This window comes from Chiloscyllium plagiosum, unplaced genomic scaffold (genome assembly GCF_037043375.1).
Source record: "Chiloscyllium plagiosum isolate Xiang-an unplaced genomic scaffold, Cpla_swu_hap1 HiC_scaffold_9, whole genome shotgun sequence".
Classification (NCBI taxonomy): Eukaryota; Metazoa; Chordata; class Chondrichthyes; order Orectolobiformes; family Hemiscylliidae; genus Chiloscyllium; species Chiloscyllium plagiosum.
In genome coordinates, this window is record NW_028270147.1 from 51,732,005 (window position 1) to 51,755,620 (window position 23,616).

The 23,616-nt window shown below is 39.0% G+C and overlaps 1 protein-coding gene across 3 annotated transcripts in view; it reads right to left on the bottom strand.

The window, feature by feature from the left end:
- patj (PATJ crumbs cell polarity complex component) overlaps positions 1 to 23,616 on the bottom strand; it is a 405,565-nt gene that overhangs the window by 244,557 nt on the left and 137,392 nt on the right. For all 3 annotated transcript variants that reach the window (XM_043699258.2, XM_043699257.2, XM_043699256.2), the window contains 5 exons: positions 22,524 to 22,719; positions 19,707 to 19,826; positions 13,989 to 14,060; positions 10,135 to 10,312; positions 2,370 to 2,480 (listed from right to left, as the gene is read on the bottom strand). In XM_043699258.2, the coding sequence (XP_043555193.2) occupies positions 2,370 to 2,480; positions 10,135 to 10,312; positions 13,989 to 14,060; positions 19,707 to 19,826; positions 22,524 to 22,719 (677 nt within the window). The remainder of the gene's footprint in view (positions 1 to 2,369; positions 2,481 to 10,134; positions 10,313 to 13,988; positions 14,061 to 19,706; positions 19,827 to 22,523; positions 22,720 to 23,616) is intronic.

Below are 23,616 nucleotides of genomic sequence, written 5' to 3' on the forward strand. Positions count from 1 at the left end.
AGAAAATTTTAAGTTAAAGAAAGAACAACTTATCATATTCCATCAATATAAAATTACGTTTTCAGCACTAGTGCGGATGTTCAGCAGTAGTATAATGACATTAAAAGCCCAATTACAACTTATTTAAAACACTAATTTTTCCAAGGATTTTTACACTAAAGGTAAGAGTGGAAGACTGTGTTGTTAATCTATTTAACGATTTCTAAATCATTGCATTCTGTGAAGGCCTCAACAATGCATTCATTCGCATGGTGCAGAATTCACTGGCAACAACTTACAGATTTTCATATTGTTCATGGGGGATCCCTAAAGTTTTCTGTCAGTTTCAAAGGAATGATGATGGCAAACAATAACAGCATCATCATCATCACCATTACTATCACAATGGCCACTGATCTGTAAAACACTTGATTCATAAACAAGCGGTGATTAAATAGGACAGTAATGTTTAGTTCAGACAAGAATCGTCCAAATGAAAGCATTATGTACAATATGGAGAACATTTGACAGGAGTGTGGGGATAATTGAGTAGAAACTGAAAAAGAAACAAAGTTGGCAAAAAAGAACAGGCTCAATCAGCCTTTTTCATGATACTGTACTTTTAAAATAAAATGCATATAACTTTACTGATTCATCTTTTATGAGAATGTAGTAGTGGAAAAGCACAGCATGTCAGGCAGCATCCGAGGAGCAAGAGAATCGACATTTCGGGCATAAACCCTTCAGCACGAATGAGGCTTGTGTGCTGAGAGATAAATGGGAGGAATTAGGAATAATCATTCGTACAGGAGGCAGGGTGGGAGGAGTTGTAGTCCAGGTAGCTGTGGGAGTCGGTGGGTTTGTAGATGCCCGTGGTTAGTCAGTTGCCGGAGATGGAGATGGAGGTCGAGGAAGGGGAGGGAGGTATCCGAAATGGTCCAGTGAATTTGAGGTATTGGTGAATTTGATGAACTGTTCAACATCCTCCTGGGAGCATGAGGTAGCACCGATACAGTCATCGATGTAGGGAATAGTGTGCTGGAATGGCTGTGGAAGATGGACTGTTCCACATACCTGATGAAGAGGCCTCCCCCTCCCACTCCGCCAAGGACATGGTGGTCTTGGGCTTCCGCCATCGTCAAACCCAAACCACCCAGCACCTGGAGGAAGAATTCCTCATCTACTGGCCTGGGACCCTGCATCCACACGGGATCAATGTGGATTTCACTAGTTTCCTCATTTCCTCTCTCCCCACTTTATCGTAGTCTCCAACTTGGCACCACTCTCTTGACCTGTCCATCTTCCTTCACACCTATCCACTCCATTCACCTCTCTGATCCATCGCCTTCCCCCCATCACCTTCGTCTACCTATCACATTCCCAGCTACCTTCCCCCCAGCCCCACCCTCCTCCCATTTATCTCTCAGTCCCCTGGCCCACACGCTTCATTCCTGATGAAGGGCTAATGCCCGAAAATGTCAATTCTCCTGCTCCTTGGATGCTGCCTGACCCACACTCACAACTCTGATCTCCAGCATCTGAAGTCCTCACTTTCTCCTAGTTGATTTATCTTTTGCATCATGTCCTTTTCTAAAAGCATCATCTTCAGTTAATCAGACATCCCAAATTAAAAATCTGGCATAATCACAAGTTTCATCAAATTAATATTGCCACTGACCTCATAACAAGAATTAAATCATTAAGGTGCAACAAGTGTATTACGAGTTAAAAGAAAATATGATGCACTAAATTCATGTTAATTGTTGATGGTGAACTATCTCTTACAAGCTAGTTTTGTGCTGTTATTTTGAAATGTCCCTGGACCTTATGCATAAATTAAAATCTGTTCTTTTTTTTCTCTTTCTTTGACTGACCTGGAGCAAATGAAAATAATGGAATTTTAACAATAGGGGATTTGAAATATTTATACAGATTTCACTTCTACCTTTCTGAAGGGAAGAGTTTGTCAGCTTGAATACAAACACAAATTCAGATGCTCCAGGGAGGAACAAGCTGTTCAGCCAGAGTAACAGTGAATGAAAATACTCTTCCCTCAGTGTTAATGTCAATGTAAAGGCTAAATCAGATCAACTTAAACAAATGCCCTTCTGATAAATTAAAACCTTTTTTTTGAAGATTTCTGTATGAAAGAAGGTACCTTTTGTCACTATTAGATTGAATGGCTTGTTTTGTAAAGAAAAAGCAAGTTTGCTATTGAAATAATAATTATAGGTTGCTACATCATTTACCAACCTCAATAATTACATTTACCAATACTTCCAGCCAGTAATGAAATAATTATTAAAGCTCATTGCATGAATTAATATGGTTACAGTAGCTGTCTTCAAAAACGATACTGTTAATGTGAAACATTTTCAAGTTCTACTCACCCTTGGAGTGGGCAGTAAGCTTTGAACAACAAAAACAACTGGATTTCCCACATTTTTTATGGTATTCACTGCTTCGTCATGTGTAGCATTCTGCAAGTCCACACCAGAAACCTGTAACATAAATTAAGATTAAGTTGACTTTTGCTTGTTTTTCTCAATGCCCAGTACACTGAAACAAATGTTACATCGGCTGGATAAATGACGGGAGTTATCAACCAAATACAAAATTAAATATCTTCTGATAATAAGTCTGCTTAACCTGAACTCTGGTAAATATATGGCTTTTGGAAGCAACAGGAGATATAATATACATAATGAACATATTGATATTGAAACACTTGCTACTGTTCTAGAATGCTGCAAATATGACACCATGTTCTCCATTAATTAAAAAAAAAGAACCATTTCCAGACCTGATGATTGCTTCCCGTGATTTGAAGTCAAAAGAAATGAAACCCCTGAATGGAAGGATTCTGCAGAAATTAAACAAACCATATGTTTGTTTCCATGCTGTACACCTCTATGACTCTATGACTAGGAACAGGAATAGGCAACTCAGCCACTCAGTCTGTTCCACCATTTAATATGGCCACGGCTGATCTCATCTTGGTCTCAACCCCACTTTCCTGCCCAATCCCCTTAACGTTTTAATTAGATACTAATTAAAAATCTGTCTCTCGTCTCCTTAAATTTATTCAGTACCACAGCATCCACTGCACTCTGGGATGGCGAATTCCACAGATTCACAACTCTTTTGGAGAAGTAATTCATCCTTGCCTGATTTAAATTGGCCACCCTTAACTGAAAAGACTGAACCCATTCTTGATTTTAGATTAGAGTGGTGCTGGAAAAGCACAGGTCAGGCAGTATCCAAAGAGCAGGAAAATCAACATTTCAGGCCAAAGCCCGTCATCAGGAATAGAGGCAGGGAGCCTCCAGGGTGGAGAGATAAATGGGGTGGGGGGAGGGGGGCGCTGGGGAGAAGGTAGCAAAGAGTACAAAAGGTGAATGGGGGTGAGGATGGAGGTGATAGGTCAGAGGGGAGGGTGGAGCAGATAGATGGGAAGAGAGATTGGCAGGTAGGACAGGTCATGAGGATAGTACTTAGCTGGAAGGATGGAACTGGGGTAAGGTGGGGGGAGGGGAAATGATGAAAATGGTGAAGTCCACATTGATGCCCTGGGGTTGAAGTGTTCCGAGGCGGAAGATGAGGCGTGCTTCTTCCAGGCGTTGGGTGGTGAGAGAGCGGCGGTCGAGGAGGCCCAGGACCTGCATGTCCTCGGCAGAGTGGGAAAGGGAGTTGAAATGGTGGGCCACGGGGTGGTGGGGTTGATTGGTGCAGGTGTCCCGGAAGTATTCCCTGAGGAGCTGTGCGTGGAGGCGTCCAGTCTCCCCAATGTAGAGGAGACCGCATCGGGAGCAACGGATACAAAAAATGACACTGGTGGATGTGCAGGTGAAACTTTGATGGATGTGGAAGGCTCCTTTGGGGCCTTGGATGGAGGTGAGGGAGGTGGTGTGGGCGCAGGTTTTGCAATTCCTGCGGTGGCAGAGGTGGGTGCCAGGACAGGACGGTGGGTTGTTGGGGGACGTGGACCTGACCAGGTAGTCACGGAGGGAACAGTCTTTGCGGAAAGCGGAAAGGGGTGGGGAGGGAAATATATCTCTGCTGGTGGGGTCCGTTTGGAGGTGGCAGAAATGTCGGTGAATGATGCGGTTAATGCGAAGGTTGGTAGGGTGGAAAGTGAGGACCGGGGGGTTCTGTTCTTGATATGGTTGGAGGGGTGGGGTTTGAGGGCGGAGTTGTGAGATGTGGAGGTGGTGAAGTTGGATAGCCATGGCTGACAAAGGAAGTCAGGAAAGATATCATAGAAAAAGTGAGCGCCTATAAAGTGGCCAAGAGCACTGGGAAATCAGAAGATTGGGAAAACTATACAAACAAACAGAGGATAACAAAGATGGAAATAAGGAAGGAGAGGATCAAGTATGAAGGTAAGCTAGCCAGTAATATTAGAAATGATAGTAAAAGTTTATTTCAATATATAAGTAACATAAGAGAGGCAAAAGTAGAAATTGGGCCACTCCAAATTGATGCAGGAAGGCGAGTGATGGGAGATTAGGAATTAGCTGAAGAACTTAATAAATACTTTGTGTCAGTCTTCACAGTGGAAGACATGAATGATATCCCAACAATTAAGGAGAGTCAAGGGGCAGAGTTGGGTATGGTAGCCATTACAAAAGAGAAAGTGCTAGAAAACCTAAAAGGTCTAAAAATTGATAAATCTCCAAGCCCCGGTGGACTACATCCTAGAGTTCTGAGGGAGGTAGCTGAAGAAATAGCAAAGGCATTGGTTGTAATCTTTCAAAAATCACTGGAGTTGTGGAAAGTCTCAAGACGACTGGAAAATCACTGTTTTAACCCCCTTGTTCAAGAAAAAAATCAAGACAAAAGATGGAAAATTATCGGCCTATTAGCCTAACCTCAGTTGTAGGTAAAATTCTAGAATCCATCGTTAAGATGGAGATTTCTAAATTCTTGGAGGTGCAAGATCAGACTAGAACAAGTCAGCATGGATTTAGTAAAGGGAGGTCATGCCTGACAAACCTGTTAGAATTCTTTGAAGAGGTAACAAGTAGGTTAGACCAGGGAATCCCGGTGGATGTCATCTACCTAGACTTCCAAAAAGCCTTTGATAAGTTGCCTCACGGGAGTTTGTTGAGTAAGGTGAGGGCCCATGGTGTTCTGGGTAAGCTACTGGCATGGCTTGAGGACTGGCTGTCTGACAGAAGGCAGAGAGTTGGGATAAAAGGTTCTTTTTCCAGAATGGCAGCTAGTGACAAGTGGTGTCCCGCAGGGTTCAGTATTGGGTCCCCAGCTATTCACTTTATATATTAATGATCTGGATGAAGGGACTGGGGGCATTCTGGCGGAGTTTGCCGATGATACGAAGTTAGGTGGACAGGCAGGTAGTTCTGAGGAGGTGAGGAGGCTGCAGAAAGATTTAGACAGTTTAGGAGAGTGGTCCAAGAAATTACTGATGAAATTCAATGTGAACAAATGTGAGGTCTTGCACTTCAGAAAAAAAAAACAGGGATGGACTATTTTCTAAACTGTGAGAAAATTCATAAAGCCAAAGTACAAAGGAATCTGGGAGTGCTCATCCAGGATTCTCTAAAGGTTGACTTGCAGGTTGAGTCCGTGGTTAAGAAAGTAAATGTAATGTTGTAATTTATCTCAAGAGGGTTGGAATGTAAGAGCAGCGATGTGCTCCTGAGACTTCATAAAGCTCTGGTTAGGCCCCATTTAGAATACTGTGTTCAGCTTTGGGCCCCACACCTCAAGAAGGACATACTGGCACTGGAGTGTGTCCAGCAGAGATTCACATGGATGATCCCAAGAATGTAGGCCTAACATATGATGAACAGCTGAGGATCCTAGGATTGTATTCATTAGAGTTTAGAAGGTTGAAGGGAGATCTAATAGAAACTTACAAGATAATGCATGGCTTAGAACGGGTGGACTCTGGGAATTTGTTTCCGTCAGGCGGGGATACCAGGACCAGTGGGCACAGTCTTAGAATTAGAGGGGGTCAACTTAGAACGGAAATGAGGAGACATTTCTTCAGCCAGAGAGTAATGGGCCTGTGGAATTCATTGCCACAGAGCGCAGTGCAGGCTGGGATTTTAAATGTCTTCAAGGCAGAGATTGGTAAACTCTTAATCTCGCAAGGAATTAAGGGATATGGGGAGAGTGCAGGTAAGTGGCGTTCAAATGCCATCAGCCATGATAGAATGGCAGAGTGGACTCGATGGGCCGAATGGCCTTACTTCCACTCTTATGTCTTGTGGTCTAAATGGTTCAATCTTTCCTCATAATAAAGGTCTTTCATCTCTAAAATCAAACTAGTGAACCTATTATATGGCAAAACATCCCATATACTTTCAAGTTCAAAGTGAATTAATTACATTGTCATGGTTTTAAAATATTTGCCATAGCGAAACAAAGCACAAATTAGAGTCATAGAGATGGAAACAGACCCTTCGGTCCAACTCGTCCATGCCGACCAGATATCCTAACCTACTCTAGTCCTTTTGCCAGCACTTGCCCTATATCCCTCTGAACCCTTTCTATTCATACACCGATCCAGATGCTTTTTAAATGCAGTAATTGTACCAACCTCCACCACTTCCCCGGCAGCTCATTCCACACACGCACTACCCTCTGTGTGAAAAAGTTGCCCCCTAGGTCCCTTTTATATCTTTCTCCTCTCACCCTAATCCTCTGCCCTCTGGTTCTGGACTCCCCCAACCCAGGGAAAAGACCTTGTCTATGTACCCTACCCTGACCTTATAGGGTCTATAAAGTCACCCCTCAGCCACCGATGCTCCAGGGAAAACAGCCTCAGCCTATTTAGCCTCTCCCTATAGCTCAAATCCTCCAACTTTGGCAACATCCTTGTAAATCCTTTCTGAAACCTTTCAGGTTTCACAACATCCTTCTGATAGGAAGGAGACAAGAATGCACGCAACATTCCAACAGTGGCCCAACCAATGTCTTTAACTATATTCTGATAGAATGAAACATTCTTGTTTACAATGATTTATGCATTCTCTCTTGTTTGACTCAATATACTGTCAAAATGGTTATTGCTAACTTCTTATGTAAGCTCCAAACAACATACATTTTTGTCTGATGGAATAAACGCACAGATGCATCTGCTGCTTCTTTATTGAATGATGGCCAAATTAAAAGTCATTCAAAGTATTTGGTTCACAGGAAGACATCAATGTATTTTGTTAAATGACAAAAATCTTGAGAATACCTAAACACCTACTAAGAAAGGTTTACAGCAGTATTTTACGGCAGGGATGACTTGCTTGCTGTATGAAGCTCCTACAAGCCAGAATATGCTGCAGGTGGGCTACATTAGTTAACAGTGGGACTTCTACCTCTCATTGGGAGGAATCTTCACATCTAGGAGTTGCTAGTTAGTCTGGCTGACTGATGTTTCCTTCAGGAGAAAGTGAGGACTGCAGATGCTGGAGATCAGACTCGAAGAGTGTGGTGCTGGAAAAGCACAGCAGGTCAGGCAGCACTGGAAGAGCAGGAGAGTCGACATTTTGGGCATAAGCCCTTCATCAGGAAACAGACTCTTCGACTCTGGTATTTCCTTTAGTCTTGGCAGTGCCAGAGCTTGGTAGTGAGACCTTTTGGGACGGCAGATAAGAGCTTATAAAGGATCATGGCTGTACTACAAAGGTAGGCCCCAATATTTTAAGGTGAAGAGGGATCCTGGAGTTCAGGCAAGAAGGGTTTTGTAGGGCAGGCAGTGTGGAAGGAAGAGGTTGGTGCCCTGAATGCAAGCGAGGCTCCCCCAAAATGAAGTGCCCTCTTCCTTCATGTTGACTATAAATTAAAAGTCTTCCCATACATTTTGGCATGGGCAGTCAGTGCATCATTAAGGTCAACAAATTCACTAACAAGCTTAATTTACCTTCAATTATTTGTTTGCATACACAATCAAACATACAAATTAGGAGCCCAATCTGCTGTTCAATAAAATCATGGCTGACCTAATTTCAAACTCAACTCAACCTGCTTGCCTACCCTCAAAAACCTTTCACCTCCTTATCAAGAATCTATCTCCTTTGCCTTAAAGAAAATCAAAACTTCTGCTTCCAATATCTTTTGGGAATAGAACTCCAAAGCTACTTAACTTGCAGAAAAAAACTCCACATCGCGGTCTTAAATGAACAACCCTAAAGTTAGTACGTGTACTGCCATTTTTACATTTGCCTACCCGATCTATTGCGGCAGGGAGCTCAGAGGGCATGTCACCTAGTCTATGTTACATGGCCTCCACATGGAGGGCCCCTAGTGGGAACATGTAAAACCCAGTCCACAATTTTTATTGGAGAAAACCTGGGGAGTATGACACAGGCAATATGGCATAAGAATTGGCAGTCAATTTACAAAGCAAATGTACTTCAGCAACTTCCCAATAGTGTAGAGCATATTATAACTAAAATACACTTGTTTAAAAAGGGAGTAAGGCAAAAGACAGGAAATTACAAGCCGATTCGCCTGACTTCATTCGTTGGTAAGATTTTGGAATCCATTGTGAAGGATGAGATTTCCGAACACTTGGAAGTGTATTGGTAAAATACGGCAAAGACAGCATGGTTTCAGCAAGGGACGTCATGCCTGACAGATTTGTTAGAATTCTTTGAGGAGGTAACAAGCAGGTTAGACAAAGGACAGCCAATGAGTATTATTGTAGGGAATAGACTGTAGGGAAATAGATGGTGACATCTTGCAAAATGTTCATATTACAGAGGAGGAAGTGCTGGATGTTTTGAAACACATAAAAGTGGATAAATCCCCAAGACCTGATCAGGTATACCATAGAACTTGGTGGGAAGCTAGAGAAGTGATTGCTGGGTCTCTTGCCGAGATATTTGTACCATTGATAGGCACAGGTGAGGTGCCGGAAGACTGGAGGTTGGCTAACGTGGTGCCACTGTTTAAGAAGGGTGGTAAGGACAAGCCAGGGAATGTAGACCAGTGAGCCTGAGATCGGTAGTGGGCAAGTTGTTGGAGGGAAGCTTGAGGGACATGATGTACATGTATTTGGAAAGGCAAGGACTGATTAGGGAGAGTCAACATGGTTTTGTGCATGGGAAATCATGCCCACTCCAGGGAAAAGACTTTGTATATTTATTCTATCCATGCCCCTCATGATTTTATAAACCTCTATAAGGTCACCCTTCAGCCTCTGATGCTCCAGGGAAAACAGTCCCAGCTTATTAAACCTCTCCCTATAGCTCAAATCCTCCAACCCTGGCAACATCCTTGTAAATCTTTTCTGAAATCTTTCAAGTTTCACAACAAAGATAAAATTAAAAATGTTGCTTTGGCAGCAAAGTACAATCTTCCACATACACAGGCCCAGAGGTTCCAGCCTCCACATGCTCAGTGACCAGATATGCCTGGATGGATGTGTTGGCACCCCTCAGATGTCCTGACACACTGACTATGAGGTAATTGTCCAGGAGGTTTAAACTTCCAGTAAGAGTTACCCAGTATCTGGAAGCCTCTCAAAGGGTCTTTTGCATAACTACAAAAGTAAACCACAATTAGCCACACTGACAACCTCCCCTCGCCAACAACTTTAGAACACTCACTCACCCTACACTAAACACCCAACAGCAGACTCTCCTTATACATCCTGACCCTCATTCATTTACTAGCCATCTGTTATCCTCTCACTAACTTATCCATCATCGTACCCCCAAGCTCACACCCTTTAGCTTCCTACCATGCTAAGAGATAGCGGGACCTATGAACTGTTTTTCCATTCCGCAATAATGGAGGTATTGCTGTAAAAAGGGGGCACAACGTTGACAAAATATCACTGTGATACTGCTCAAATGATATGCTGAACTGCAAGTGTTGGGGTAAGGCCTACATCAGAATTTATACAGTCATAGAGACATACCTGAAAATTCATAGAGAGGTAAGAAGATAATTTTTTTTCTGATTTTGGTCAGAAATAGGAATACCAACACAGATCGGAAGTTCTAGACAACAGTAATTTGACTGAATCCTTTGGGTTTCTCTTAGTGTTCTCAGGCACACCCAGGAGATTAGAATGTTTAGTGTACCAACAAAGACATTCCAATTAACAATTTATTAGAGTGGTTACCATTGTACTTATTCTTTCATTCTTATTAACATTAATCATTCATAAACAAAATTATTTACCTCAATTATTTTGTCCCCTGTCTTCAGAGCTTTCGATCTTCCAGCTGGACTCTCCTCCAAAACATGTTTAATAAAAATTCCTCTCAATTCCTCCCCATTTTTCAGTCGTTTTATTACTTTATTGCCACCAACAATACTGATTCCGAGTGATTCTCCTGGTTCTCGCCAAAGTTCAACCCTAGATTAAAGTTAAATACTCTTGTAATTTAGGATGTAGAGGCAAATGAAAACTTTTGCCTATTTTGTAAATCATATTGCCAAATTCAAACCATTAATTTTCTGCAAGATATGTTTGTATTTACAATTAACTTAAGTTACATATTTAGAGCCAAGAACCTTTTTCCTCTCTGTTTGAGTAGCTTTATTTCAAATTCAAAACTCACCGGGCTGAATCTTATACTTTTTTGGCTGAGCATGAGTCTTGCTGAGTTGTTGAAAGTGATCCTCTTCCCGAGGCCCAGTGAGTTTTCTCATCATACTTTATCAAACCTGCCTCATTAACTACTTACCATTCTCATGGCACCTCTTGTATTCGATTACCATGCACTGTCATTCAAGGGATATCCTGGATTTCACTGGCATCATTCCCAAGCCTTCATCAAAAGCCCATGTGCACCCAGTCATCCCGTAATTTGGAGTTGTCCTCCACTGTTCCTGATATTTGCCTGAGACATGGCAGATTCCTGGAGATCCTGGATGGTATGGTGCCAACACAGGACCTCCTCCTGCCCTATGACAATACCAGACCATGCCAGCCTGCTGATAGGTTGCCACCTGGATTAAACATGGGGTGTGTGTGACCAGTGCCCATGCTCCAAAAAGTTGGAGTCTGGTTTCCAACATGGAGTTTATTCAGAGCAAACAGCAAACTGAATCTGCCGGGTACCTGCTCTGATTTCTATCTCAAGCTTTCCTGATGTCTAATTGTTGGCTGTTTGGCAAGATTAGAACTCGAATATTAATAAAGAGAATTGGGTCATCAACAAGGCATTTCACAAGCGCCATTCCCCAACAATTAGTAACTTGCTGCCTGGCAAGAATCTCACCACCCAGTTGTGAAAAGCATAAAAGATGGACCCAGATGATCTTGTTTGCCACACTTCTTGTCCATTTCTGTTGCACTTCACCAAAGCCCACACTTCACAGAACCTTACAAAATTCCACCCCATGGTCTGTGATTTCATTCTTTAAAAATGAAAAATCTTTCTGGATCCAGTATTCTGCGCAGGGTTAGTTTCACAGTTTTTAAAAAGAAATTACACCAACAAAAATATATAAGAATGGAAAAGCAAAGTGACATCCTTCAGAAAGTTAGTCACTTAATGTCACACAATGTGACGCTAGAAACTGCAAGCTATAAAGACAAGCAGCTGTTGCGTTTTGCAAATACAATGCAGTATGCTTGTATTAACAATGGACCAATTCTTGGCTAATGTAATGAAATAGATTGATCTGGCCAATGACACATCCAGCATTTCACAAAGATGTAAGAGCAGTACTGCAGATCCCTCATTCGTAAGATGCATGGGAACTACCACTGCTCTGATGGAGATTGGAACAGTAGTCAAGATAACATTATCACTTAAAACTTCCAACACTTAATAAAATTGCCCTTGATCTAACCTTTAATCAAATAATGTGAACCTTGCTCCACATGCCTGCAAGATTACAAAATTCTTTCCTAAGTACAAAACTCTGACAGTATAGCTCTAATCACACTTGAATGCATACATTTGAGAGGATCTTGAAGTGACTATGAACACCTTCCCTTAATCTTGAGGGTGAATTCAAAAGCATTGTATGACTATTTCTTACTGAAGACTAGCAAAGTTCTGACTAGAACAAATAATATGCAATGAGTTGGAAGCAGACGCAATGAAATTTTAAAAAAACTTTGATAAATATCTGGATTTAAACATATCCACAATATTATAAATAATTTAAGCTTTGTTTTATACAAAGTTCACAATATTGTCTTTCAATTCTGAAAAAAAACAAGCACTCATAACATAATTAATATTGACTGGCCACTCACCATTCCAAACAAAAATATACAGAGATTTTTTTGAAGATTCTAGAGTATTTTGTTTGATTGCGATATTAAAATAGCTTGTGTCTTCTTCTACAGTATTAACTTCATTCATAAATGTAAAGGCTAAAATGGGATTAAATCTTATTATAATGTTCCTTTTATTTATTTATTTAGAGTCATTGTAATATCTAGCACAGAAATAGACCCTCCAGTCCAACTCATACATGTCGACTAGATATCCTAAATTAATCAGCATTTGTCAGCATTTTCCCCATATCCCTCTAACCCTTCCTTTTCAAATACCCATCCAGATGCCTTTTAAATGTTGTAATTATACCAGCCTCCACCACTCATCCCATACATGCACAACTATTTGCACAAAAAAGTCACCCCTTCGTTCCCTTTTAAATCTTTCCCGTCTCACCTTAAACCTATGCCCTCTAGTTTTGGACTCCCCCACCCCAGGAAAAAGACATTGTCTACTCACCCTATTCATGCCTGTCATGATTTTATAAAATCTATAAAGTCACCCCTCAGCCTCTGATCCTCCAGGGAAAATAGCCCCAGTCTATAAGTCTCTCTCTATAGCTCAAGCCTGGCCACATCCTTGTAAATCTTTTCTGAACCCTTTCAAGTTTCACAATATCCTTCCTATAGAAGGGAGAGCAGAATTGCACACAGTATTCCAACAGTGGCCTAACCAATGTCTTGTACAGCTGCAACATGACCTCCCAACTCCTATGCTCAATGCACTGACCAATAAAGGAAAGCATACCAAATGCCTTCTTCACTATCCTCTCTACCTACGACACCACTTTCAAGGAACTATGAACCTGCATTCCAATGTCTCTTTATTCAGGAACAAACCTTACCATTAAATGTATAAGTCCTGGCCTGATTTGCCTTTCCAAAATGCACACCTCACATTTATCTAAATTAAACTTCATCTGCCACTCCTTTCTTTCCACAAACTTTATTTTTACAACACATTAATAATTGTCATCCATGCCATTTTTAATATTTTATTCTTTCATTTGTACATAAATAATCTGGCATCCAGAAGTTTACTGTTATCACAAAACCAATATCTAACGCATGGCTTTCTTCCTTTTATTTTGTCTCTGCAAATTGCAATTGATACAACAGAAATAAGTGTGTGTAAGAGAGAAAAAGAGAGACATGTTTACAATTTTCTATATATTTCCAGTTAAGAAGTCATTTAAAGTAAATATTAAATGTAAAAATTCACACCAGCCTACTCAGACTCTGAAAAATAAATAATGTAATGCAATGACTCCAATGATTGATATCAAAGGAATACCGTTATTTGCAAGTTTTCAAACAGTGATGCATGCAAAAAACATGCCTTCTGTCCAGTGACTGACTGCCCATTCACGTGGTGCATTCTCTTTATACACAACACATGTACACAATATTTATGATATGACCAGTAAAAAATATAAATATAACCAATACCCACTATATTTTCTTAATTAAAGTTCTTTTACTTCTGCAGTAATTTAACATTGTTAAAAATATCAAATTTGCATTATTGTCCACAATTCTAAGACATAACTATTCTTAATTAAAGTGGGTTTTAATTTCATCTGAGATGTTTGGTCAGTTATGGCTTTCGTAACATCGCTGAAAATTGAAATCACGTTCAAACAACAAATGCACATCTTATGTTCGATGTATTTTGTGCATCTCTGCCGTATCAGCTACGGCAGTGTGGTTGTGAATCAGTACAAAACACGAACATGAAAAATAAGATGGTGAACTATATTGGGAACAGAAGTCAAATATCATGACACTCTCTTACCATCGTGGTGCCTCCCAATGACTCATTACTGGGGTTTCTTCTCCTTCGCCTTCTTCTCTTTCGGGCAATTCACTGATTTTAAAAAAAAGAGTAAAGTCACATTGGAAAATTCTTCAACATTAATCTATAATTACAACAATGAACTTCAAAAAATAGTGACAAGCCATACTGATAGATATATGACTTCAAAATTAAAATCAAAATATTAAATATATTAAATGTTACTCATCAAATCAAACACTCAAAGTCATACAGTGTGAAAACACACCATTCAGTCCAACTAGTCCACACCGACCATGTTCCCAAACTAAACTAGTCAAACCTGCCTGCCTTTGGCCCATATCTTTCCAAACATGTCCTATTCATAAATTTATCTAAATGTCTTTTAAATAATGTAACTAAACTTGCATCCACCATTTCCTCTGACAGTTCATTCTATACATTAATCACATTGTGTAAAAAAGTTGCCTCTCATGTCCTTTTTATATCTTTCTCCTCTCACCTTAAATATATGCCCCGCTAGTTTTGAACTCCACCAGCTGAGGGAAAAGACCTTTGCTATTTACCTTATCCATGCCCCTCATGATTTTATAAACTTGTACAAGGTCACCTACACTCCAGTGAAAAGAAGTCCCAGCCTACACAGCCTATTTTTTATAACTCAAACCCTCCATTCCCAGCAACATCCTGGTAAATCTTTTCTGAATCCCCTCCAGCTTAATAATATCCTTCCTTTAACAGGGCAACCAGAACTGCATTTGGTACTGCAGGAGAGCCCTCAGCAACGTTCTATTACAATTCAACATGACATCCCAACTCTTACATTCAAAATGCCTGAATAATGAAGGAAGCATGCTAAATGCCTTAACTGCCCTGTCTATCTGTGCCACAAATCTCAAAGAATTATATACCTGAACCCCTAGGTCTCCTTGTTATACAGCACTATCCAAGGTACCACTATTAATTATTTAAGTCCTGCCCTTGTTTGTTATACCAAAATGCAAACCTCACATTTATCCAAATTAAACTCCACCTGCCACTCATCAGCCCATTGACATAATTGATTAAGATTTCTTTACAATTTTAGATAACTGTCTTCACTGTCCACTTTCCCACCAATTTTGGTGTTATCTGCAAACTTACTCACCATTCCTCCTATATTCTCATCCAAATCATTTATAGAAACGACAAACAAAAGTGAATCCGGTTCCAATCCCTGTGGAACACCGCTGATGACAAGCCTCCAGTCTAAAAAACAACCCTTCACCACCACTCTCTGTCTCCCACTGACAAGCCAATTTTGCATCCAACTAGCAAGCTCATCCTGAATCCCCTATGACCTAACTTTACTAATTAATCTATCTTGTGGATCCTTATCCAAAGGCTTTAAAATAAAGTCCAAGTAAACAAAGCCTACTGTTCTGCCCTCATCAAACTTTGTGGTTACTTCACAAAAAAACTCAATCAAATTTGCGTGCCACAATTTCTCTCACACAAACCATACTGACTATTCCAAATCAGTCCTTGCCTCTTCAAATGCATGTAAATCCTATCTTTCAGAATTACCTCCAACAATTTACCCACCAGTGATGTCAGACTCACATGTTTATAGTTCCCAGGCTTCTCCTTACAACCTTTCTCAAACAAAGGCACAATAATAGCCACCCTTCAGTTGCTCCTTTCCTCTTAATGTACTTGTAGAATCTCTTTGGATTATCCTTAACCTTATCTATCAATGCTATCTCATATCCCTTCTTTACCTTCCCGATTTCCTCCTTAAGAATGCCCCTCCTTATATGCATTCCTTATACAGTTCAAGAGACTTATCTGATCCCAGTTGATTTCTCCGGTTTCCTCATTTCCTCTCCCCCCACCTTGTCTCAGTCAAATCCCTCAAACTCAGCACCGCCTTCCTGACCTGCAATCTTCTTCCTAACCTCTCCGCCCCCACCCCACTCCGGCCTATCACCCGCACCTTGACCTCCTTCCACCTATCGCATTTCCAACGCCCTTCCCCCAAGTCCCTCCTCCCTACCTTTCACCTTAGCCTGCTGAACACACTTTCCTCATTCCTGAAGAAGGGCTTATGCCTGAAACGTCAATTCGCCTGTTCCTTGGATGCTGCCTGACCTGCTGCGCTTTTCCAGCAACACATTTCAGCCCAGTTGTCTATATCTAATATACGATTGTTTTTATTCTTGTCTGAAACCTCAATATTTTTATTCATCAATTGTTCCCCAATCTTATCAGCCTTACCTTTCACTCTAACATGAGCATAACGCCTCTCAACTCTCAATATCACACTTTTGAAAACCTTCCATTAATCAATTGTCCCTTTACCAGCAGTCTACTCCAATCAACTTCTGAAAGTTCTTCTCTCATACCATTAAAACTTGCCTTACTCCAATTAAGAAGGTTTATCCTTTTCCATAACTACTTTAAAACTAACAGAACACTAGTCCTAAACTGTTCCCTTACTAACACTTCAGTCACTTGCCCTGTCTTATTTCCCAAGAGAAAGTAAAGTTTTACATGTTGATATTAAAAAAAATTCTTGAACACATTGAACAAATTCCTCACCATTCAAACCTTCAACACTATAACAGTTCCAATCAATGTTTAGAAAATTAAAATCCCTTGCTACTACATCCTTACTTTTATTTGAGATCTCTACATGTTTGCCCCTCAATTTCCCTCTGACTATTGGGGGGCATGTAGTACAATGCCATCAAGGAATCATCCTTTTCTTATTTCTTATTTCAATGCATATATATTTTTTCTGGACGATCCCTCAGAAATAATCACTCTAATTACATTAGTAATGTTTTCCTTAATCAAAAACATTGCTCATCTCTCCTCTCTTGGCTCCTTTTCTGTTCTTCCTATTGCATCTAAAACCCGGAACATTGTGTTCCCAGTCCTGTCCTTCCATCAGCAAAGTTTCTAAGTTCATCAGCCTTACTTATAAGGCCCTCTGCATTGAAATAAATGCAGTTTAATTCTTCGGAGTTAGCTTGTTATCTGACTTGCTCTTGTCTTTCTTTTCTAATTAACTTGCTCTTTTCTGATTCAGAACCATTCTTACCTGCCTTTCTATTTTCACTGCTTTCATCCCCCCTCTCTAATTGTTTACAGGCTCCTGAAATAAAATGAATAAATTTTCCCACCAGGATATTGGTCCCTTTCCCGATTGAAACCAATCCCTTTTCCAGCCCAGAAGAGATCCCAATGATCCAAGAATCTGAATCCCGACACATTGATCCACTTCTTCAGCCACTGTTTTATCTGCCCTATTCTTTTATTCCTTTCCTCATTAGAACTTGGAGCTCCAATAGCAATAAACCAGAGGTTACTACTTATGAGGTTCTTTGCTCTAACTTTCTCCCTAGCCTCTTATATTCAGTTTGCAAAGTCTTCACCCTTTCCTTAATTATGTTGTTCCTGCCAATTAATGCAACAACCTCTGGCTTCTCACTCTCCCTTTGACAATACGCTTCAGATATTTTGATTCATCAATCACTAAATATTTGTCAGAATCTGTGTGAAGGAACTCAGTTTTAAAATGAATTCCATATCTCTATGAATAAAATAGGAATAAAAAGAACTACTCATCACAGGTGATTTAACTGCTCACAAGCTGAACTACAGGGGCAGAGCAGCCCAGTGGCTTTGGCAACTGTAACTGTGCAAAATGTATGACAATATCAAACATTGAAGGTGCAACTCATGCTTCAAATCAAAGCCTAAAATAAGTGCATGTTGATTGTGAAACAAAAAGCAAACTGACAAAAACAATCAATGGAGTTTAGTCAGTATATGCGAAGTGAATTATATGGTTATGTTCAACAAAGTCAGCTGGAACACAAACTCATTGTTTTCTCTCTTTTTAGGTGCTGCCAATTCTGCAGTGTATTTTCAGTACTGTCTATTATAGTTCATTAGTCTACTATATTTCATTGGGAAAATGCTCTTAGAAGATTATATGATCAAGATTTGCTCAGCAATACAACTAATTCACAATTGCAGGCCTGAAGCCTTTGGAAGCACTTGAGATTGAAATACATTGTGCTTGCTAACAAGCATATGAGCAAAAGCCAGTAAATTGAATTGAAGATATAGATCATATAGATCATAGATATGAATAGTACAGACATTTTGAGGAGCTAAAGAGTCCTCTCTTGTTCTTCTGCCTTTTGAAAGTTAACTCAGGAGGTGTCAGGGATTATGCAGAGAATTTCCATGAATGCATCATTTAAACCACAGCTTTCAATTTTTCTTAAGGTACGTTTGCATCGCTTCTGAAGACTTTGAATGAACAGTTTACGATTATATTCTTCAACTACACAAAAGAAAATTATGAACCAATAGAAACACAAATATAAGAATTCTGCCGCAGATTAATTGCTTGATAATGTTAACTATGTTAACTAACAACAGTAATGTTTCATTAGATCAGTCAACTCATATATTTAAAATGTTTTTGGAAATTCCACCTCACTAAAATCTTTTTTTTCTGCAGTTAGTGAATTTGAAAATTATCTCGAATGATTTGAAAAAAATAAATTATAAACAAAATAATAATTATGATAAACATCAATGCAATGAAATATGCCACCCAGGCTCTAAATAAAATACTGATCTAACCTGATCTTTCAACTGGTAATCAATGTACACCATTGTTAAAAGCTTTTGCAAAGCAACTATCAAGAGCTCAAGGCAACACATCGATAGTACACATAATAGCCATTTAAGCTGCTGCAATTTATTCCATTACAGTATAAACTCAAAGCTGGTCACAATTTTTTTTTTGCATATGCACTTTGATATGCAAATTATAAATTATGATTCACAGTAAAGATTTATGTTTAATATTTCTCCACAGGTAATTTGGAGTTTCTGTAATTTGTGCAAATATTACTATTCAGATGTTGAACAATTGTAATAATACACTAACTTTAAAAATCAATATTATACTTTATCCAGAAAACATCAAAGTTACATAGTGCATTGCTTATACCTACTCCATAAAAATACAAAATGCCATACTTCCTTAATATTGCTACCTGAACTACAACAGGTAGTACAAATTATGATGTACATAGAAAGGTGGAACAACTACCAGGCACCCAATCTTAGGAAACCACAATTCATTATTAATGCCCAAACCCTAAGTTCACTCTAAACTGAAGTCTGTACAAATATTTGCATTTAAGTCATAAAGCTGTCTTCCTCTAAATACCATATTGAGATACATGACACAACTTCATCAGTATTACCTGTAAGACTTAAAAATGAAACAAAATATTTCACATTTTAAAATAAAGTTTCAAAAAATTTCCGCAACCAGTAACATCTTTACTTGTATTGTTAGTATTTTGAAATTAAATGTTCATCGACAATATTTTAATAATTATTTGTTTTTCAGATCCTAGAATATACTCAAAAAAAAATATATACACATATATACAGTACTTTTCAAGACCATCAGATGTTCCAGGAAAGGTAGCAGTCAGCACAGTATGTGCACTTCAGACAGCCATAAACAATGTGATAATGACCAGATAATCTGCCTTTTTTGTGATATTGATTAAGGTAGAAATAATGGTCAAAGTACTGAGTTGAATTCCAATCAAAACATCTTGATGTAACATTTCAGTCCAAAAGCATTATTAAAAAATTTCTATCCTTCAATACCAAGAATATAATTAATTTAAATACCTGACAGTAGGTTTCAGCCTGGCTTCTGTTGCTAATAGTGTAGCATCAAGGGTTCTAGCTTGTTTCGATGCAGAGCTCCATTTATAACGATCCAAATCTTTTGCAGGCACATAAGTAACCCTAAATTCCCCATCCACCAAAAAAGAGAAAGTTGTAGTTTTTAAACAATAGATTAGAAGTCTTACATGACCTTGAGATACAGCATAAGATAGTGGTCTCTACAAAGTCCTCTTCACCAATAAATAATGAATTCAGAAGTTAGGTGATACTTACAAATCAAGAAGCTGACATATTTGATCACAAGTCTAACTGGGCACTTACTTTTCTCATGTAAAGACATCTAACATTTATCCAACTCAACAATTTTTCAACACATACATGCACGGTGAAATGAGTATGTGTTACTGTTGCTATCTAAGGCCAAGGAGCAAGACAAAGATTATCATGCTTATCAATATCTATATCAACATGCATTTTTAATCCAGGATATTTAACCAAGCATTAATCTGACGAAAAAATGATGCTGAACCATTGCAGGAAATATTAACCAAGTTTGTCAAAGTGATGAACTGAGAAAAAGCCTTAAGAGAAGAATTGGCAATGGGGATAGCAGTTTACAGAGAGAATGATCAAAGAAACTCAAGTATTTGTATTAAATTACATAATTATTTAAGTTTATTGATCGAATTGGATGCCTTCACCACCAATTCACATATTGCTTCACGCGTTCATGACAAAAGCGTTTCAAGTGAATGGGTGAAGTGACAAGTGTGTGATCAGGTGATAAAATATTTTCTCAGTTTGGCCACCTTATGGTTTATGTTAAGAAGTGACCAGACCTCATTTGGAAAGTGGCCATATACAACAATCTTTGAATCGTCACTAAATGTTGGTATCTGAAACTGCCTTTCACAATCCCAACGACTTAGCTTTTCTCCCTTAGCACACAATTACATCATTGCAGCTTCACTGATCTGCTCAATAAAAGTCTGCCTGTAATCCCCATTAAAACCAGCATGCTCTCTCATCCTGATTAGTTCCTCTAATACAACCCTTACCTTTGCTCCCAAAAGTCCAATGGATGTTAACTTTGCGGATATGAATGGGGAGGTGGTGGCCTTGTGGTATTTGCACGAGATTACTAATCCAGATAATGTTCTGGGGACCTGGATTCAAATTCTATCATGGTAGAATTTGGTGGCACTGTGGCTCAGTGGTTAGCACTGCTGCCTCAGAGCATCAGGGATCCAGGTTCAATTCCAGCCTCAGCTGACTGTCTGTGCAGAGTTTGCACATTCTCCCCCTGTCCACGTGGGCTTCCTACTGGTGCTCTGGTTTCCTCCCACTGTCCCTATATCTGAAACCTTTGTTATATGTGCAGATTAGGTGGATTGACCATGCCAAATTGCCCGTTGTGTCCAGGGATATGCAGGCGAGGTGGGTTAGCCATGAGAAACAGAGTGTTATGGAGATAGGTCTGAGTGTTCTTCAAAGGCGTCTGCCTCCACACTGTAAGGATTCTATAATTCTATGATACACAATTGGTTTACCCATTTACCCTCACATCTGAATGGACTATGTGAAGTACTGCGACAGCTTCCTCTCCTGTGATAAAACTGCTCATTATACCAGAATACAAAGATAATATCTAACTTCAGCTTGACATCCACTTGTCAATATTTACCTTCTTGTGAAGTAGCCTGGGACAGTTTCAACGTAAATGACACTGTTCAAAAAAAAAGTTGTTGTTTGAAGCACTGGTCAGATCTCAAAATATTTTCAATAGCTTTGACTAGCAGCTTCATTCAAACACTAGATTCTTCATAATTCTAATTAATGTTTCTCATGAATAATCATTGTCTTTCATGTTGAGGATTCTGGTATTAACTACCATGAGCAGAGCTGAACGCACGCAGGTTGATTTTCATTTATCAGGGAGAGGAAACATCAAGATTAATTCACAATATTGAAAAAGATTTCATCATTACTTATAAACTACCTTCTAACTCCAGCAGTAAAACTTCCTCAAAAAGCGAATTTCTCAGCAGTCCACAAACTTTCATACTCTATCATAAACATTAATAAAGAATCGAACCTAATTCAAGGATAATGACAAATTGCTGACAAAAAAAGTGCATACGCTGAAATTTTGTTACAATATTTTAATCAATCCTTTCTATCCCACAAGCTAATACAGATGCTGTTTGCTTTGGGTTCTAAATGTGTCACAAAACAGAGGTAGATAATTGTCTTAGAATCATTTCTTCATAAATGGAATATTGACAAAAATCTTTAATTACAATCGAAACTCTCAAAGTTAGGCAAATTGTCCAAGTTTGGAACAGTAATTTACTTTTTTTAATTTATTCTTTCATAGGATGAGAGTATCACTAGCAAGGACAGAAGTTGCTGTCTGTCCTGAATTGCCTTCGAACTGAGTGGCACACTGAACCATATCAGGACAATTAAAGGTCAATGACATTATTGAGGGTTTTGGAATCATATGTGGGGTGGACTGGAAAAAGATTGCCAAGTTCCTTCTCTAAGGGACGTAAGTGAACTAGATTTCTTTCTTAAACAATAATCGATAATTGCTTTAGTGTCATAAGCTTTATATTGAAGAACTTTTAAAAATTGAAATTAAATTTTACGAGCTGCCCAGGTACAAACCTAACCCTTATTCCCAACACAGACTGAGCCTCCAAGTTGGTACAAATTTCAGTGACATTACATTGTTGGGTGACTGACTTAAGATACAGCATTATATTGAAAACAGCAAATTGAAGGTTTTGAGAGACAACTACAAGAAATACTCACATAGTTTCTTCAGTTAAGACTGAATTGGCAAGGACAAAATGCATCTGAGCAGAATTTAGACCATTTATGGATTCCTTGTTCACTGCAACAATATAATCTCCTTCCTGAAGCTCTCCATCTTTTCCAGCAGCTCCTTCACTATCAATGTGCTTGATAACTGCCCCAAGTCCTTTGGGATCACTTTTTACTGTCAAGCCTAGGTAATACAATTCAACATAAGGATATTTAATTGTGAATTAACAGACTAACGCAATGGCAGATAACCACATTCCATTCCATATGTTCTAAGTGCAAATACACACAGGAAGAAACAGCAGAAGCCCTGTGGCTCCAAACCACCAACTTTATGTCAGATGTAGAAGATAATGTATTAGTATTTAATAGAAGGACTTCCGCATGACAGTGAAAAGATAATTCTGCACAAGCAAATGGAAGTAAACAAAGAGACAGGAGCTTAAGTTTTGTAATGTGTATTATTTTATTAATCTTCCATTTCAAATAAATGAGTGACAGAATTTAAATAATCTTGGACAGGAAAATCCAGTTTCCAGGTTTCTATAATAGTAGGAAAAGAAACTAGATTAAATTAAGTTTTACAGATATTGGGAGTGGTATTTCTGCTTCAACCAATGTGGTTCAATCTCATCAGAAGGTGCAAGAAAGATCTTCCCAGTTCTACAACACTCCTGGTGGATGCTGCTAGTCACAATTTGTTGCCCTTCTCCTTAAATCACTGCTGATTAAACAAGCAAATGAGTGACTGCCAGAACCCAAATAATTAACAGAAATTAATAAGAACGGAAAATTATTCGATAAAATAATTTCTTCACTTGCTAAACTTGGTTGTCAGTAAAAAGAAATCACAACAGCGTTAACTGACAAGCAGCTGAATTTTTTAAATCACAGGTACTCAATTGCATTTCAGTTTTTCTTTCATATCACATGTGCCAATGAAATTCCCTATTGCAAATGTTTCTTTTTAAAACTTAAGAATTATAATTAAATAATCAATAATTTCAGCACTAAATGTTAGCACCATATAATGGAACAAACAGAAAGTATTACAAAGTTCTTAGAGGATCCACTGAACATT